Genomic DNA, 16,583 nt, shown 5'->3' on the forward strand with positions numbered 1-16,583 from the left:
CCCCCCCCCCCCCCCAACCTGAGGTCTGGGTCCATGGGGAAGGGGAACACCTGAGGCCATTCATGGACTGGCCGGGGTAGGGCCAGTGCCGGCTCAGCACGTCCTTCAGGGCTGTCCTGCCATGGCTGTGCCCCCTCCCCCACGACCTTGTCCTCTGGGCCTCTGCAGCTCCAGGCCTGCAGGGAAGTTAGGGCCCGTGGAGGTGGTGGAGAAGGCAGAGCCCGGGTACCTTCTTGGCCCAGAAAGGAGCTGTGCCTGAGCAGGCCCCCTTGGGGCCGCCTCTGTGGAACGATCTCGGCTTTGAGCAAGCCCTCCTTTGCTTGGGGATCCGGATCCTTTCCTGGCGATCACAGAGCCAGGCAGTAGGGCTCATGCGGGTTGTGGGACTTCGGGAAAGTCCTGGTCTGTGAGGGACACAGGGTGATGTGGAGGAGCCCTGGACCTGCGGACTTCCCCGGGACAGAGGCAGCCCCCCCCACCCCCCGCCCCCGGGGCAGAGCAGGAGGCTGTGGGGAGCTCATCCCCCTTCCAGTAGGACAACACCCCCGCATCCCTCCACCCTCGGCCTCCAAGCACAGGGCCCAGAAATGCGGCAGAGAAGCCCCCATGAGAGCGCCTTGGGGGGCGAGCGTCGGGGAGGCCTGGGGCCACCTGACCCGCAGCACGGGCCGTTGGTAACAAAGTAGCCTTTATAGGTCCCAGAGGGCGCCGCTGGCCCGCCCGCTAGGAGCCGCGATGGCCCGCGTTCTTGCGCTCCTCCTCCGCCAGCCCGGGGGACGGCTCCCGCGCCGGGCCCCCTGCTCCCTCTCGCGGCCGCTCGGCCCCGGGCTCCCGGCTCTGGGTGCTGCCGTCGGGGCCGCGGCCCGGGGGTCGGGGCCGCGCGTGCGCGCCGCCGGGTCCCCGGGGTGGTGCGGGCGTGCGCGCGCCTGGCCGCGGGGCGGCGCGGAGCGGGGGCGGCGGGCGCAGGGCGCCTCGGGAGCCCCCGGGGCGCGGCCAGAGGTCGGCCTCGCCGTCGTGCAGGAGCACGAAGTGGCGCTGGGACAGCAGAGGCAGCATCTTCTGGCCGCGCAGGCTCTTCTGGAAGGTCTCGAGCGCCAGGTCTGGGGGAGACAGGGGAGAGGGGCGCGGGCTCAGGGTCCCCGACCTCGCGGTGGCAGGGCTGAGGTCGTGCCGGCGCGGGGGGAGGGGGTGGGTGGTGAGGGACGGGACCCAGGCGGGGATGAGGTGTGCCGGGAGGCTCGGCGCGGACGCCTTTTTTCTGTGGGGGGCGTGAGGTTTCCACGCAGGCCCTCCGGAGGTTCGAGAGCTGGGCGCGGGCTTCTGAATTTGGGGGGCGGGTGGGGTGGCGCATCCGAGGCGGGGCAAGCCGCGAGGAGCCGGTTCGAGGGCTCTGCGGGCTGCGCGGGGGCCTCACCCAGGGTTTCCGTGACCACGCCCGGGATCACCTCCTTCAGGACTTCACAGTTGGTGTGCAGGGCGGGGTTGGAGTTCATCTCCAGCAGCCACACCTGCAGGCACCCCTGGTTAGCGTCCCTCCCCACCAACGCTTGGCCAACAGGAGGCTGAAGCCCTGGTCCCCTTTAGTCTTGTGATCCTGGCCCGTCACTTCTTTTCTGTGGCCTCACTCCTCCTATTTTCCAAGGAGCTAAGACTCTGAGGGTCTGAGGGTCTGGCCTTGAGGGCTGCCCCACTTCAGGATCTTGGCAGCGGGTGGGGGAGTCTGACTGTAGACTCCACCCCACCGGCTTGCCTGGGTGGTCAGGGTGTACACAGACAGCCCCTGCCTCCTTCCGCCTGCCTACCAAGTCCCATTCACCCTGGGAAACCGCGGCAGTACCTTGAAGTTCTCGTCGATCAAGAAGTCACAGCCAATGAGGTCGAAGTAGCCCAGCTTGCATTGGAGCTTGGACTTGACAGCCTGGAAGCAGTGAGCCATGATCTGCTGCATCCGCTTCTGTGGGTGGGGGCAGGGAGGCGGTGACCGGATGTCGCCCGTGCTTACATCTCCCAGGCCTGGGACCACAGACACCCCTCACCCGCATTCCCGTCTGTGCCCTCACCTGTGCTTCTGCCAGGTGTCCTTCCTGCACAGCCACACTGCCCACACTTGCATACGGAGTCACAGACTCACAGCTAGAAACTCATTCACTCTTAGTTTACTCCTTCAGCAAACACGTGGAGCTCCTCTCGCATGGCAGGTATGGGGGTTCAAGACTGAGGACAGCTTTGGGCAGATCACTCACAGTAATGGCGACAGGAGGCAAATGTGTCACATGAATCACTGTATATTTTGTGCAGCACATCAAGCAGTAAGTGCTGATGAAGAAAACGAAACAGCGTTAGGGATCGGGGGTTCTGGGGGGATGGCTGTAAAAAGGGGTATGGTGTGTTGGGCCTCACTGAGGAGATAGTGAGCGGACTGAGCACAGGGTCTGGGGGTACAGCATGGGGAATTTGCGGTAAGAACAGCTGTAAGTGGGAGCCTGAGGTGTTGGGGGGTCAGAGAGACTGCTGTGGTTGGAGCAAGCTGGGGGGGGGGAGCAGGAAGTGAGTCCCAAGTGGTGCCGGTCACATTGTGGGGGCATGGGAAGACGTTACGTTTCATGCTGGAATCAGAGCTGTTGGAAGGTGGGGCACAACTGATTCATGACCCAATAGGATCTACTGGCTGCTATGCTGAGAGAAATGGAGAGGCCATGAGGAAGTTGTTGGAATAATTCGGGTGGCTTGGGCAGGTAGAGGTGGTGGGTTGGACTCTGAACATATTTTGAGGTGGAGCTAACTCGATTGGTTGATGAATGGGTTATGAGCTGCGGAAATAGTTATCCCTAAGGGTTTGGTCTGAGATTCTGGAAGGATGGAGTCCCCATCAGTTGAGAAGAGGAGGACCATGGAGTCTGAGATATTTAGGAGCTTGCTGATGGGTGGTGAAGTCCTGGAAGCCATAGGGGTAGAGCACCAAGGGGTGAGCAGTTGTGTCCAAACTGGCTGACAGATGAGAGAAGAAAAGGACTGGGAATTGATCCCTGGGTTTGGCAACAAGGAGGTCACTGCTGACTTCAATGAGTATTTCAGTGACACACTAGAGAAGAAGCCTCACTGGAGTGGGTTCAAGAGAGGCAAGGAGGATATCAGCAAAAATGGCAGAGGAAGGACATCTGAAAATAAGCCACTCCATAGAAGCCACCAAAAAAAAAACAAAAACAAAAACAAAAAACAACAAACAAACAAACAAACAAACAAAAAACCTGGCAAAGAAAATCATCAGAATCAACTTTTTAAGAGCTCTGGAAATTAACCAAAGGCTTGAAGCAACCTGAGGACTGCACAAGAAAGAAAAATCTTGAATCTTGGTAAGAACAGCAAGCTTTGTAGCATTTTAACTTGACCTGGTTTTATCCTCTACTTCCCAGCTCAGTGCTAGCCTTGAAAAAAGTCTGCATTCTCAGTACTGGAGGTAGCAGAATGGACCTGACTTGCAAGAATTGTAGCTGTTTGTTGTGATCTCTCTGCTGCTTCCCCCTCCCCACCAAAAGACCTCACTTGGAAAGAACTAAAGGAAAATATGAGAATGATGTCTTACCAAATACAGCATATCAGTGAAGAGACAGAAATTATAAAAGGAAACATACAGAGATTTGGGAGTTTAAAAGTATAGTAACTGAAAAATGAAATTCACTAGAGGGGCTTAACAGTAGATTTGAGTTGGTTGAAGATAGGTCAGTTGAGATCATTTAGTCCAAGAAACAGAAAAAAGGGAATGAAAAAAAAAAAAACTACAGAGACTTGTGGGACACCATCAAGCCAACACACATAATGGGAGTCCCAGAAGGAGAAGGGAGTATGAGGCAGGAAAAATAGTTGAAGAAATAATGGTAAAAAAACTTCCCAAATTTGATTTAAAAAAAAGTCTACGCACTCAAGCAGGTCAGTGAGCTCCAGTTCGGATAAACTCAGAGATCCTCCCTCCGTACCATAAGCAAACTTTCTAAAGACAAAAAGAGAATATCGAAATCAAGAGAAAAGTGATGAGTCACAAGGGTGCTTAATAGGATTGACAGCCAACTTCTCATCAGAAACCATGGATTCCAGAAGGCAGTGGGATGACACATGCAAATGCTAATGTGTGCCCATCAACACAGATTTAGAATTACTGCTTTACTTAGTTGTTTTTTAAATAAGAGAAAAAAAATAATTACCAAAAAATACATTAATATGGCCTTTTACATTTAACTATGTAGTTACCTTTATGAGAGTGCTCTTTATTTCTTGTGAAGTCAAGCTACTGTCTAGAGTCCTTTCATTTCAGCCTGAAGGACCATAGGGCAGTTCTACTAGTGATAACTTCTGGTTTTTAAAATCTTGTTTTTGAAGAATAGTTTTGCTAGATATAGAGCTGTAATTTGTGAGAATAACAGCATCAAGGGATGTAAAGAACTATGTAGGAACAATAGGGTTTTTTTTTTTTAATACTATTGAAATTAGCTTGGTATTAATCCAAACGAAATTGTTATAAATTAAGATGTTAATATTAATCTTCAGGGAAACAACAAAGAAAATAATTCAAAAATATATAGTAAAAGAAACGACACTAGAAATTGTACACTAGGAAATATGTATTTAGCGCTAAATGAGTCAGTAATGGAGGAATTGAGAAGCAAAAAAGATATGACATATAAAAAATAAATATAAAAATATAAGATGTAAATCCTACCTTATCAGTGATTATATCAAATGTAAATGGATTAAACTTTCCAATTAACTAGAGAGATTGGCAGAATGTATTAAAAAACCCTTGATATACTGTTTAGAAGACACTCACTTTAGATTCAGAGACACAGGTTGAAAGTGAAAGGATGGAAAGAGATATATCATGCAAACAGTATCAGAGAGCTGACATGGCTATACTGATATCAGAGAAAATAGATTTTAAGACAAAAATTGATACCAGAGAAAGGAAAGGACACTGTATAATGATAGAACAAGAAGATGTAATAGTTATAAACATACATACACCTAGCAACAGAGCCTCAACATACATGAAGCAAAAACAGAATTGAAGGGCAAAACAGACGATTCAATAATAATAGTTGGAGACTGGAATACCCCACTTTCAATGATGGATAGAACATTTAGATAGAAGAACAAGTAGATGGAAGACTTGAACAACACTACAAACCAAGTAACCCTGTCGGAGACGTCTGTAGAATACTCCATCCACAACAGCAGAATGTACATTCTTCTCAAGTGCACATGGAACACTCTCCAGGGTAGACAGTATGTTAGGACATAAAGCAAGTTCCAGGAATTATTAAAGGATTCAAATCATAAAAGTATGTTCTCTGACAACAATGGAATGAAATTAAAAACCAACAAGAGAAAGAAAATTGGAAAATTCACAAATATGTGGAAATTAAACAACACACTCTTTAGTAACAGATGAAATGAAAAAAGAACATACAAAATTATATGAAATTCAGTAAAATCAGTGCTCAGAGGGAAATTTATGGCTGTAAACACCTATATAAAACCAGAAGAAAGATCTCAAGTCAGCCTTAAGATTGAGATCTCTTCAACCTTGATAAACTAGAAAAAGAAGATAAAAATCCAAAACAAGCAGAAGGAGGAGCACCTGGGTGGCTCAGTCGGTTAAGTGTCCAACTTCAGCTCAGGTCATGATCTCACAGTTCATGGGTTCGAGCCCCGTGTCAGGCTCTGTATTGACAACCCAGAGCCTGGAGCTTGCTTCAGGTTCTGTGTCTCCCTCTCTTTCTGACCCTCCCCCACTCATGCTGTTTCTCTCTCTCTCTCTCTCTCTCTCTCTCTCAAACAAATAAACATTTTAAAAAAAGCAGAAGGAAGGAAATAAAGATCAGAGTGACTATAAATGGAAGAGAGAATAGAAAACAGCAGAAAAAAATAAATGAACCTCAAAGCTGGTTCATTAAAAAGATGGACCAAATTGATAAACTCTTAGACTGGCCAAGAAAATGGAGAGAAGACTCAAATTACTAAAATCAAGAAAGAAAGACCTTACACAGAGATGAAAATGATTATAAAAAGGATTATAATTGTTTGTAGAACACTATGAACAATTGTATTCCAAGCAAATTAGATAACTTGAAAGAAATGGACCAGCTCTTAGAAAGACAAACTAACAAGCTTGATGCAGTAAGAATCAGAAAATATGAATAACCTATAACAAGTAAAAGTTGAGTTGGTCATAAAAAACCTTTCCACAAAGAAAAGCCCAGGACCAGGTGACTTCACTGGTGAGTTATTCAGACATTTAAAGAATTTACACTAATCCTTCACAAGCTCTCCAAAAATAGAAGACAAAGAAATACATCTGAAACCAGACAAACATACAAGAGAGTGCTACAGACCAGTATTGCTTATGTGTGTAGACACAAAAATACTCAATGAAGTACTAGTGAACTAAATCCAGCAGCGTATTTAAAGGATAATATACCATGTCTGGGTGTGATTTATGCCAGGAATGCAAGAGTGTTTCTACAAATGAAAACCAGGTAGTGTATTGCAACACATTCATAGAATGAATGAAGTGGCAGCCATCAAAACAGTGTGGCACCAGCATCAGGATAGACACACCCACCAATGGAATAGAATTGAATAGAAATAAACCCATACATATCTGATCAACTGATTTTCAACAATGTGCCAAGGATGGTCTCTTTGACCAGTGGTGCTGGGAAAGCTGGATATCCACACACGAAAGAATAAAGTTAGACCCCTACCTCACACCATACAAAAGTTAATTCAAAATGGAGCAGTGACCTACCTGAGAGCTAAATGATAAAACTTTTAGAAGAAAACACACAGGTACAAATCTTTGTGACTTTGGATTTGGCAATGAATTCTTATATATGACATCAAAGGCATGAATAACCAAATTAAAAATAAACAAATTAGGGGCACCTGGGTGGCTCAGTCTGTTAAGTGTCCGACTTCAGCTCAGGTCATGAGCTCATGGTTTGTGAGTTCGAGCCCCATGTCGGGCTTTGTGCTAACAGCTCAGAGCCTGGAGCCTGCTTCAGATTCTGTGTCTCCCTCTCTCTCAAAAATAAATAAACATTAAAAAAAAAAGAAAAAAATAGACAAATTGGACTTCATCAAAATCTAAAATTTTGTGCAAGAAAAAGGACATTATCAATAAAGTGAAAAGACAAGAACAGGAGAAATATTTGCGAATCACATATTTGATAGGGGTCTAGTATCCAGAATATATAAAAAGCTCTTATAGCCTAACAAAGAAGAATGGACAAATGATCTGAATAGAAATTTTTCTAAAGCAGACCTGCAAATGGCCAATAAGCATACGAAAAGATGCTCAACATCAATCAAAACCACAATGAGACCCCACTTCACACCCACTGGATGACTAAGAAAGAAAAAGAAAAAGAAAAAGAAAAAGAAAAAATAACAGGTGTTGGTAAGGATGTGGAGAAATTGGAACCTTTATGTATTGCTGGTGGGAATGTGAAATATCGCAGCCACTGTGGAAAACAGTTTGGTAGTTCCTCAGAAAGTGAAACATAAGTTACCATGTGACCTCACGATAGCATTCCTAGATATATACCCAAGAGAACTGAAAATATGTTCATGCATAAACTTGCACATGAATATTTACAGCAGCATTACTTGAAATAGACAGAAAGTGGAAACAGCCCAAATGTCCATCAGGTGGCAAATGTTTACCAAAGCAAATTGTATGTCCCTACCATGAAATAGCGTTGAGTCACAGAAAGGAATATTGTATGATTCCATTATTATGAAATGTCCAGAACAGGGAAACCCATAGGGACAAAAGTAGATGAGTGGGTGCCAGGGACTGGAGGGAGGTGATGAGAGTCTGACGGTGGGCATGGGGTTTCTTTTTGAGGAATTAGGTGGTGATAACTGCACAACTTTGTGAATATGCTAAAAACCACTGAACTGCACACTTTAAAATGGTGAACTTCATGTCATGTGAATTGTCGACAGTGAGAGAAAGAGAAAGAGAAAGAGACAGAGAGAAGCTGGAGCCCCTCCGAGTGGCCAGCCTCCACACCCGCAGCACACACATAGACACACGTGAGGCACACTTCCATGCAGGTGCATGCCCTCAGGGACTTCTGAGCACCTTGTGCCCAGCACCTACCCCTCATGTACCATGAGGGGTCTTGACCCTTACCCCCTCCCCACAGGCTGGCACCGGGAAGAAGCACACGGACCGTAAAGGTAGTAAAGACCCAGTCCCTAGGGAGTCCCTTGGTCTTCCGGAATTTGTCGTTGATGTAGCGGTTGAGGTGGTCCATGCTCCATACCGTGTCCTCCTTGAGCAGCATGTACAGGGGGCTCTTCTTCTGCATGAACTGGGGGGCAGTGCAGCATCTGGAGCCCACCACTCCAGAACACCCAGAGGCCCTGCCCCTGCTGAAGGCCCCTAAAGAGAGCCTCACGCTAACCCAGCTACCCAGTGAGTCCACAGAGGTCCTGGCCACCCCAGGACACCCTGCGGTGACACTGCCTGCGGAGACCCTCCCTAGCACTTTCTTCCATGAGACCCTCTCAACCGTCAAGTCTCCCACAGATCCTCATGGAAGGCCCCCACCTAGATCCTCTCATGAAGATCCTTCCGTAGAGACCTCTGCCTACAGGATCTCTCCACGGAAGTCCTCAGAGACCTCATTTCCTACCCCTACCCACACCCCATCCGCACCTAGAGGGAACCAAGCTGGGGGTCAGGGGCGCAGGGCTCTCAGTCATCAGTCATTTCACCAGGATGCCCTTCCCTGGCTGAAGGTGAGAGGTGGTGCTGACTGCGAGCAGGGCAGCCCGGGATCACCACCAGGCCTGGGCCACCTCCGGGCCCCTGCCACCCTGGGTCTGAGCTTCCGCCTATAGCTGAACTCTCCTCTGTGTCCCAAGCAGTGATCTTGTCCCAAAGCTGCAGAGAGGGCCCTCATCTGTGGGGTGCCCTTACCTGGTTGGTCAAGTGGCCACTGAGGTCGCTGGAATGGGGGTCATAAAGGCTGAGAGTGAGGCGGGCATAGCCGTGACCAAAGAAGACCATGTACGGCGTGGCACAGGCGATGAGCAGGTAGGAACGCACGTCAAACTTCTTCCCATCCAGTAGCAGTGGGTTCTGGATGTACCTGGGGGACACATGGGGGCTGAGCACATGGCTGGCCTATCCTGTGTCCCCTTGGCCCCCCAGACCAGTTCCTCAGCACCACTTGTCCCAGGTGTGATCTGTGGGCCCTCTCTTCTGGCTGAGTGAGTGTCCATCGTTAAGGGGACATTTCTGAGCCTGAACAAGTCAGGGAACTGGGAGGGAGGGTCTGGCCCTTAAATCTCAGACCACTGCATGATCTGGGGTGCCCAAGGGGCAGGAGAACGTAGTTGTGGCAGCAGCCACCCTGGTGGATGTGGAGGTCCAGAGGGACCTTTGTGAGGCCACATTGCCACCCATCCACCTCTCCATGTGAGGCTGAGTCAAGACCCTGCCCAGGGGCCCAGGGAGCTGGGGAGGGGTGGTCCCTCTGGCTGCAGCCTGCAGGCGGCGGCTGGCTGGGCTGGGGACAGAACAGAGGCTGGCCTTCCTGCAGGAGCAAACTGCCCGAGACCTCTCTGCCCTGCCCCGTGTCCAGGAGCCTGTGTGTGTGTGTGTGTGTGAGGGGGTATCTCTATCAACCCCGACGAGATGTGACACCCCCACTTCTGCTGGCCACACAGAGGCCCAGCTGGGGGCACCGCAGCTTTCCATTTCCAAGCCCGCGCTCCCAGGCACCGGCGGGGCCCAGGGTCAGCGCCACCCTGACCGATGCCCTTTGTGGTGCCCTTGCCCAACACCTCTGCACGACCCGCGCCTGAGGCGCCCGGAACGGCATCTTGCGGTAGATGGGGTCGTCCTCGATGCTCTGGGTCTTGACTTGCAGGGCGGCGACTTCCTCCTGGTTCCTGAGCAGGAAGATGCCTTTGCCCTGGTTGGAGGCCGTGGGCTTGCAGATCCACGTCTGATTTTCTGTGGGAAGAGCCACCTGAGCTCCTGGCTGGCCCCGCCCCGTTCTGACCACGCCCAGCCACGGCCCCAACCGCCCTCCCGGCCATGGTCCTGCCCCCTACCAGGCTCCGCCTACACAAGGTCCGGCGTTGACCTTTCACCTTGACCCATCGCTTCAGCCTCAGCCCAGACCACGCCTACCTGGCTCCACCCTTCTCCATGACCACGCCCCCGCCACGACTCCGCAAGGCCTGACCCTGCCCTAGTGGAGCCAGGTCCTTGGTCCGTTCCTGAACCTCTCTGCCCAGAGCGGGCCTGGCGTCCAGTGACCTCTCACCATCAAAGAGAGTGAAGAAAGCCTCTCTCTCGTCCCTGATGTCCAGACGGTAGGTCTCTGGGAAAAATTCTTCCATTTTCAGGACTCTGGCGGAGCAGGGGGGGTGGGGAAGACACAGGGAAGGCTGTTCCCTCACCTTAGACTAGCCAGCCTAGAAAAGCCAGCCTTCCTAGGGGTCTGACCTGGGAGCAGCTGGAGGGACAGGTCCACTGGAAGGCTGATTGCCTCTGCCAGGAGCACTCTTTTCAGGGTCATTGCACACCTGGCTTCTCTACGGGCTGGTCTGCCTCACTCACATCCTGGCCCCTCTCCCACCTCCTTGCTGTTCCCCGCGCCCCCTCAGGCATTGTGAGTGGACAGTTCAGAGCTGTGTCCCCAGGCTAGGACAGTGCCCAGCACGCAGTGAATGGTCTGCATGGGTCCCTGAGCACCCCGGCCCAGTCCAGACCTCTTCCCCTGGCTTGGGGTGCCCTGTAACCGCCAGGCCGTCCTTCAATTTAGGGCAGAATGGCTCCTCCCAGCTGGGCTGAATGCTGCTACCTCTGTGGCCCAAAGCATCCTGGGCTGGTCCACGTGAGCTCCTCAAGGGCGGAGGTTGTGTCCTTTCTGGATCTGTACCCCAGGGAGACACAGGGCCTGGGCTGAGCGGCCACTCGGTAGTGTGTGGAGAATGGATGGATGGGTGTCTGGAGAGGTGAGGAAGCGTGGGTGTGGATAGGTGGGTGGTTGGGTAAATGGATTTTGGATGGAAGTAGGTGGGTGGATGGGCAGGTGGTCCGGTGGGTAGACAGATGCTTGGAGGCGATCGATTAGATTTGTTGACAGAACTGGGTAGGATGGAGGTGGACGGCTGGACACGTAGATGTAAGGTGAGGTCACGGATGGCCAGGTAAGTGGGGGGGGGGGCTGCCTGCCTGGTGGAGGGCGGAGGGGGGAGGCGGGTGGTGCACGGCTGGTTGGATGGGCAGGCAGATGAGCGGACGGTAGTCGGATGAAGACCCACAGCGGCTCAGGCAGGGCTGTGTGGTGGGTGGGGGGAGGGGAGCAGGTGGCAGTGGTGTGGGAGGTTCTGGGGGACGCATTAGGGTGGGTGGACCACGGTGGGTGTGTGCACAGATCGCTGCCTGGTCCGGGGGGTGGGCAGATGGAGTGGGTGGCAGGTATTTGGGGGTGCATGGATGTAGGTGAACAGACAGAACTGGGAGTGGGCTGGTCCCATGGAGGGTGTTCAGGACCAGCGGCTGGCACGTCCGTCCGATGGATGGTGGTGCCGCTGAGCAGAGGGCGACGGTGGGTTCGCGGGACTGGGGTGTGGCGGGGGAGGACACGTGGGTGTGCAGTGAGTTGGTGGTGGGTCCCAGAGGGCCGGGGCGGGCTTACTTGGCCTGGGCACACGGTGATGTCTTGTGGGTCCTGCTCACGACCCTCGAGTACTCCCTCAGGGCACTGAGCAGCCCAATCTTGGTGGTGAGGAGCTTGTTGTTGGGGAGCTGGTAGAGCAGCTGTTCGCCTGGCGGGTGGAGGCCTGGCTGGCATGCGGGGCTGCGGGGCCACCACAGCCTCCCCCCGCCCCTGTGGCCACCACCTCCCCGGGTGGAGGGCAATGGCACCGCCCGGCCCCCGGCTCTGGCCCAGGGGGCTCTTGCAGGCTGTGCCAGATCCCGCGGCCCCTCCCCTGCTACCTTCCCGGAAGCTGTAGTAGCTGTCTCTGCACTTGACCTCGCACCACTTCAGCTTGTAGTCCTCCCGCCGGCTGTCCTCAATGCGCTGCCAGCCCTTGCCCTTGCAGTAGGAGCTGATTCTGTGGAGGCACAGGGGCAGCGGTGGCCGCGGGGGCCTTGGGAGCCTGGGGGTGGGCAGGTGCGCCAGCGGAGGGGACGTGGGGCCCTGAGGGCAGTGGAGCAGGGCCCAGCCTGAGGCCCCCACTCACATGGAGGCCCCGTTGGTGCCTCCGATGTAGAAGTAGGGCCCTTGCCCACTGCCGTGCAGCTGCCTCTCCCCCTCTGGCAGGTGCCTCTCCAGGAGAGAGGCCTGAGGCCTGGCGGTGTCAGCAGCGTCCAGGAGGTCTACGGGCAGGTGGCGGGGGGTGGGGGGGGGTGGGGGCGGGGTGTCAGAGGCTCTGGCCTGGCTGGAGGGCTCCCGTCCCCTGGCCCTGCCCCTGCCCCAAGCCCACCTGCGTCTTGGCCCGACTGGCTTGGCCGGTGCAGGGGCTGCTCCTCTTGGCTGCTCCCCATCGGTCTTTTGTGGGCCCAGCCTATGAACAGGGCGGGGTCCGAGGGGGTGGCTGGGGGAGGTGCCCACGGTGAATCTGGCCATCCTGCCCATCTCTAGTAGCCCCTGGGCAGTACCCCCGGCCGCCTGGGCCCATCTCAGTCCTGACCAGTGGGCCTGAGCCTCTCTTGGGCAAGAGGGGAGAGTCATCACCAGCCAGGGCCGGCCTTGGAGAGGGCAGGGTCCCTGCTTACCAACAGGCTGGGGGCTCCGTGCAGGGGAGAGCTAGGCTGTGAGGCTGCAGCTGGGGGGAGACGTGGTGCAGGCACATGCCCAGGAGAGTGGGGGTCACAATGTGTATCATGATGTCATGGGTGACCCATGTCAGGTAGGGGAGATGGGCCCAGGCATGTCCTGGACAGTGGCTGGGTTCTGGGCCAGGCAGGGGCAGTGCCTGCTACGGCTGCTCCTCGTGGTGGTGCCTCCAGACCGTGGAGCGCTGCTGTGTCCCCTCTCTGTGCCTGTTCCGGCCCCGGCTCTGCTGTCCTCTCTCCTGCTCAGCTGGCGCAGACCCCACACCCATTGCCTGGCCTTCTCCTGGCCCCCCTCCCAGTGAATGGCTATATGTGGTCCCCTGATGGGAATGCCTTCCCTGGGGATGGGGTGCCTGTCCCCGGGGAGGCACTGGACAGGCCCAGGGCTGCATTCACCTGGCACCCGGGTGTGGCTCCGCCGGACCCCTGCAATCCTGGACCACTTGCCCCTCTTCCTGCTGACGTGGGTCCTAGTGGGTGGTCCCCGATGGTAGATGAAGTGGGTGTGGCTGCGGGCTGCAGGTGTGGGAGCACAAGGGCGGGGGCAGCTCTGGGAAGACACCACCCCCACCCCTCTGTGGGACCTTTGGGCAGTCCTCGGTCCTAGCCTCAGGGAGGGGTGCCTCCCGGGGTCCTGGACTTGGGCCTCTGCTTGTGGCTGGCTCCTGTCTCTGCGGTGACCGTGGGGCCTGGTGCCCTGTGGAGGCAGGGTCATCTCGGCATCCTGTTTATTCCAGGCGAGGCTTTCCCTGCAGGGACCATGTGTCTGGCATTGCCGTGCTTGGCCTCGGTGGTGCCGGCTGTCAGGTCTTCGGGGGTCTGGAGGGGCACCCTGGCCCCAAGCGGGTGCCCCCTTGGAGCTGAGGGTGGCACGTGTGTCTGAAGTGGGACTGGGCAGTGAGGTGCCTGGCAGCACCTTCACGGCTGCTCTGGGCCCTGTCCCGAGACGACGCCCCCTTTTGAGTGCCCTTTCCCTTGTGGCCAACTTGGGGCCATTTCAGGGAATTTTAGCTATTCTTTGATGGGTCCGTCCCGGTTTGGGGACTGCTTGGGGGGTGAAGACTTTGGAAAGGATTGAAAATGACAAGCAGTGGGGAGGCAAGCACACTGTGGAGTTGGCAGAACAGAGAAGGACAAATCAGGTGTCGGCAGGTCACTATCCAGAGAGGACAGTCACTCTGCAAACACACCAGCTGGTCACCCAAGAAATACTTTAGTCCCCCCCCCCCCCCCTTAGGAGAGGAGAGGAACAAACTGAATAGCTGTCAACACGGTTATGGGAGGTGGGCTGGGGTTGGGGGGAGCCTCACACCTCTGCTGAGGGGTGGGCTGAGCACGTGTGGATGGCCCAGAGCCCCTTGCCCCAGCCCTGGCCCACCCAGAATGGGAGGGTTCCTTGGAGGGTGCTGAGTGTGGGGGCTGGACCTGGTCCGGCATGGCTGGGGCGATACAAGCCTCCCGAAAACAGGGAGAACGCGAGCATGTGGGTGCGTGCACCCCAGCCCCCTCCCGTGTGTTCCGAGAACCCAGCAGCGAGTCCCAGGAGTCCTGCTGGGATAACCTCCCCCAAAGGTACTCATGTCCAATACCATCCCTCAGCAGCTTGAGTGCGTGGCCATGGGGTCAACAGGCATCTGAGGGAGGCCCCCCAGGTGTGAGTGAGAGCGCCACGCGCACAGTCACGCACGTGCGCACAGGAAGTGGAAGAGGTGGGGAGAAACAGATGACCGGGAGTTGAAGGAAGGCAACCCCTGGAATGTGCTGGGTTGTGAACGGGAGAGTCGTCACCCCTGAAAGAGGGCTGGATGCCACCAGAACAAGGGGTCCAGACCACGAAAGAGCTCGTGGAAATAAAAATGCAACAGAAGGGTTGGAAACTCAGGGCAAGGAAATTGTCCAGGAAGACACGAACATGAGAGTGGGAGGAAAATGGAGTTAAGCTGGCATCTGTGGGGCACCCGGCACTGGACTGCCAGGAGCCCTGAGAGGCAGACGGGTCAGAGGGGGGTACATCCAGGGCCCCTGGAGGAGCGTGGTCAGAGAAGTTCCGGACATTTCCCCACAGGGAAGTTCCTCAGCAGTTCGCCTAATCTCTCTGTGCCTCTCTTTCTTCGCCCGTAAAGTGGGCTGGCAGGGACAGCAGCCTGATGGGGCTGCTGTGAAGACAGAGGGCTTATTATACACACGACACGTGTCAACGTGGGCTAGCGGCGGTAATGGCGAGGAGGACGTGGCGACATTCGGGCACGACTAGAGAACGGCCGGAAGAGAAGCAAGTGCACAACGGGCTGGTGGTCGGCTCCGGAGGGAGCAAGCCGCGCCTCCCACCGCCCAGAGTGGACGGAGAACTTCTGCAGCGGATCTGGAGGCTTGGCAGCGCGGGCGCACTCTGCAGAAGCAAGCGCGGCCGCCACGCCTCCACCTGGCTTTCCTAACTCTGTGCGGGATCGCCCTCCGCCCTGGCTTTCTGCAACTTCGAGTTATACCGCTTCACTTTTAACTTAGCAGGACCCACATTGGTACCTGCTTTTGCTAACTGAAGTCCGAAGAGGCTCTTTGCCTTTACGGACAAAGGCGAAAAGAGAAAATAGCGTTCAGCGGTTTGTTTTGCAGTGTGCCTTACAGAGGCAGTGGACAGCTGGCCGGCCCGCCCAGCTCCTTCCTGGGAACCGCCCTCAGCACCCCATGTACAGACCCAGAGCTCTGAGCTGTGTCTGTGAGGATCTGGACTTTATCTCAACTTATGTTGTGCGTCCATTAGCAAGATGTACCCTGAGGTATCAGAAAAGCCTAAGAAAGGTTATTTTTTGGGCCTGGACGCGCTAACATTTTTCCCCATATGCCTCTTTGCTTTACAGCATCTTGGCTTATGAAAGCGTTCATAGGGTTGCTCTACTGATGGTGGGAAAACCTGTGTTTATTACTTTCACAAAGAAATAAGCCGTGAATCTTCATTTCTTGTCATTCAAATGAACAAAGGTTAAGAGAGAAAAAAGAAAAAAAGGCCCCCGGTGTGCACGCAGGTGGGGACATGTGACGTCTGTGGCTGGCAGGGGCGTAACGGGTGGGGGTGGGAGGTGTGCATGTCAGACCTCTTGGCCCCGCAAGCCTTCTCTCTAGTGCCTGCACTTGTCAGAGTGTCTCTGAAGGACGTCATTCTAAATACAGATGCAAAGCTTTATGCTCAAAGAGGTTCACGGAACGCATTTATCACAAGAGTCGCAGGATGGGAGCCCCCCACAGCAGAGGATGGCCCCCACATCGCGTGCGGCCTGCAGAAGCCCGGGGCAGGTGAAAGCTCGACTTTAGAGTAAATTTTGAAATAAACTTTTTACCTGGTCAGGTAAAAAGACTGGCAGGAAGCGGCACCCCGGTACAGGATGGAAGGCAGGCCCTGGCGAACCTGGAGGAAATGTTCAAGGAAACGAGAAGACGTCAGTGTCCTGCCGTGCGTCTTCTCCCCAGGCACACGTGTCATCGTGGGTTGCTCGGGAGGTGCTGACATTGTTCGATGGGCTGGTGCCTCCCGGCTGGGGGCGGGCTGTCTGGGAGGACGCCCTGTGGGGAATTGGCCCAAGGAAGCAGCCCTGGTCCTGGGCAAAGGGGCTCGTCCTGAGGAGCCACTCCCACTCCCCCCCAGGAGACAGGCTCCTCTTGGCCCGGCCTGGGGGTTTGTGACCCTCACGCTGTGGTGCTGGGGGGGGGTGGGCCCTCT

At 54.4% G+C, this 16,583-nt stretch overlaps 1 protein-coding gene across 6 annotated transcripts in view; it reads right to left on the bottom strand.

Annotated features, from left to right (window-relative positions):
• Nucleotides 1–24: 24 nt before the first annotated feature.
• TTLL10 (tubulin tyrosine ligase like 10) overlaps nucleotides 25–16,583 on the bottom strand; it is a 28,612-nt gene continuing 12,053 nt past the window's right edge. For 3 of the 6 annotated variants that reach the window (XM_049618331.1, XM_049618330.1, XM_049618332.1), the window contains 14 exons: nucleotides 16,204–16,271; nucleotides 13,265–13,617; nucleotides 12,517–12,597; nucleotides 12,274–12,409; nucleotides 12,026–12,144; nucleotides 11,724–11,853; nucleotides 10,884–10,955; nucleotides 10,344–10,429; nucleotides 9,856–10,027; nucleotides 8,987–9,158; nucleotides 8,235–8,375; nucleotides 1,838–1,954; nucleotides 1,415–1,508; nucleotides 495–1,100 (listed from right to left, as the gene is read on the bottom strand). In XM_049618331.1, the coding sequence (XP_049474288.1) occupies nucleotides 724–1,100; nucleotides 1,415–1,508; nucleotides 1,838–1,954; nucleotides 8,235–8,375; nucleotides 8,987–9,158; nucleotides 9,856–10,027; nucleotides 10,344–10,429; nucleotides 10,884–10,955; nucleotides 11,724–11,853; nucleotides 12,026–12,144; nucleotides 12,274–12,409; nucleotides 12,517–12,597; nucleotides 13,265–13,583 (2,016 nt within the window). In that variant the 5' untranslated portion in view covers nucleotides 13,584–13,617; nucleotides 16,204–16,271 and the 3' untranslated portion in view covers nucleotides 495–723. Of the gene's footprint in view, nucleotides 1,101–1,414; nucleotides 1,509–1,837; nucleotides 1,955–8,234; nucleotides 8,376–8,986; nucleotides 9,159–9,855; nucleotides 10,028–10,343; nucleotides 10,430–10,883; nucleotides 10,956–11,723; nucleotides 11,854–12,025; nucleotides 12,145–12,273; nucleotides 12,410–12,516; nucleotides 12,598–12,808; nucleotides 12,881–13,264; nucleotides 13,618–16,203; nucleotides 16,272–16,583 lie in introns of those variants that run through there. The other 3 variants (XM_049618329.1, XM_049618333.1, XM_049618334.1) reach the window with 3 other exon arrangements.

The sequence above is a fragment of the Panthera uncia genome (genome assembly GCF_023721935.1).
Source record: "Panthera uncia isolate 11264 chromosome C1 unlocalized genomic scaffold, Puncia_PCG_1.0 HiC_scaffold_4, whole genome shotgun sequence".
NCBI lineage: Eukaryota > Metazoa > Chordata > Mammalia > Carnivora > Felidae > Panthera > Panthera uncia.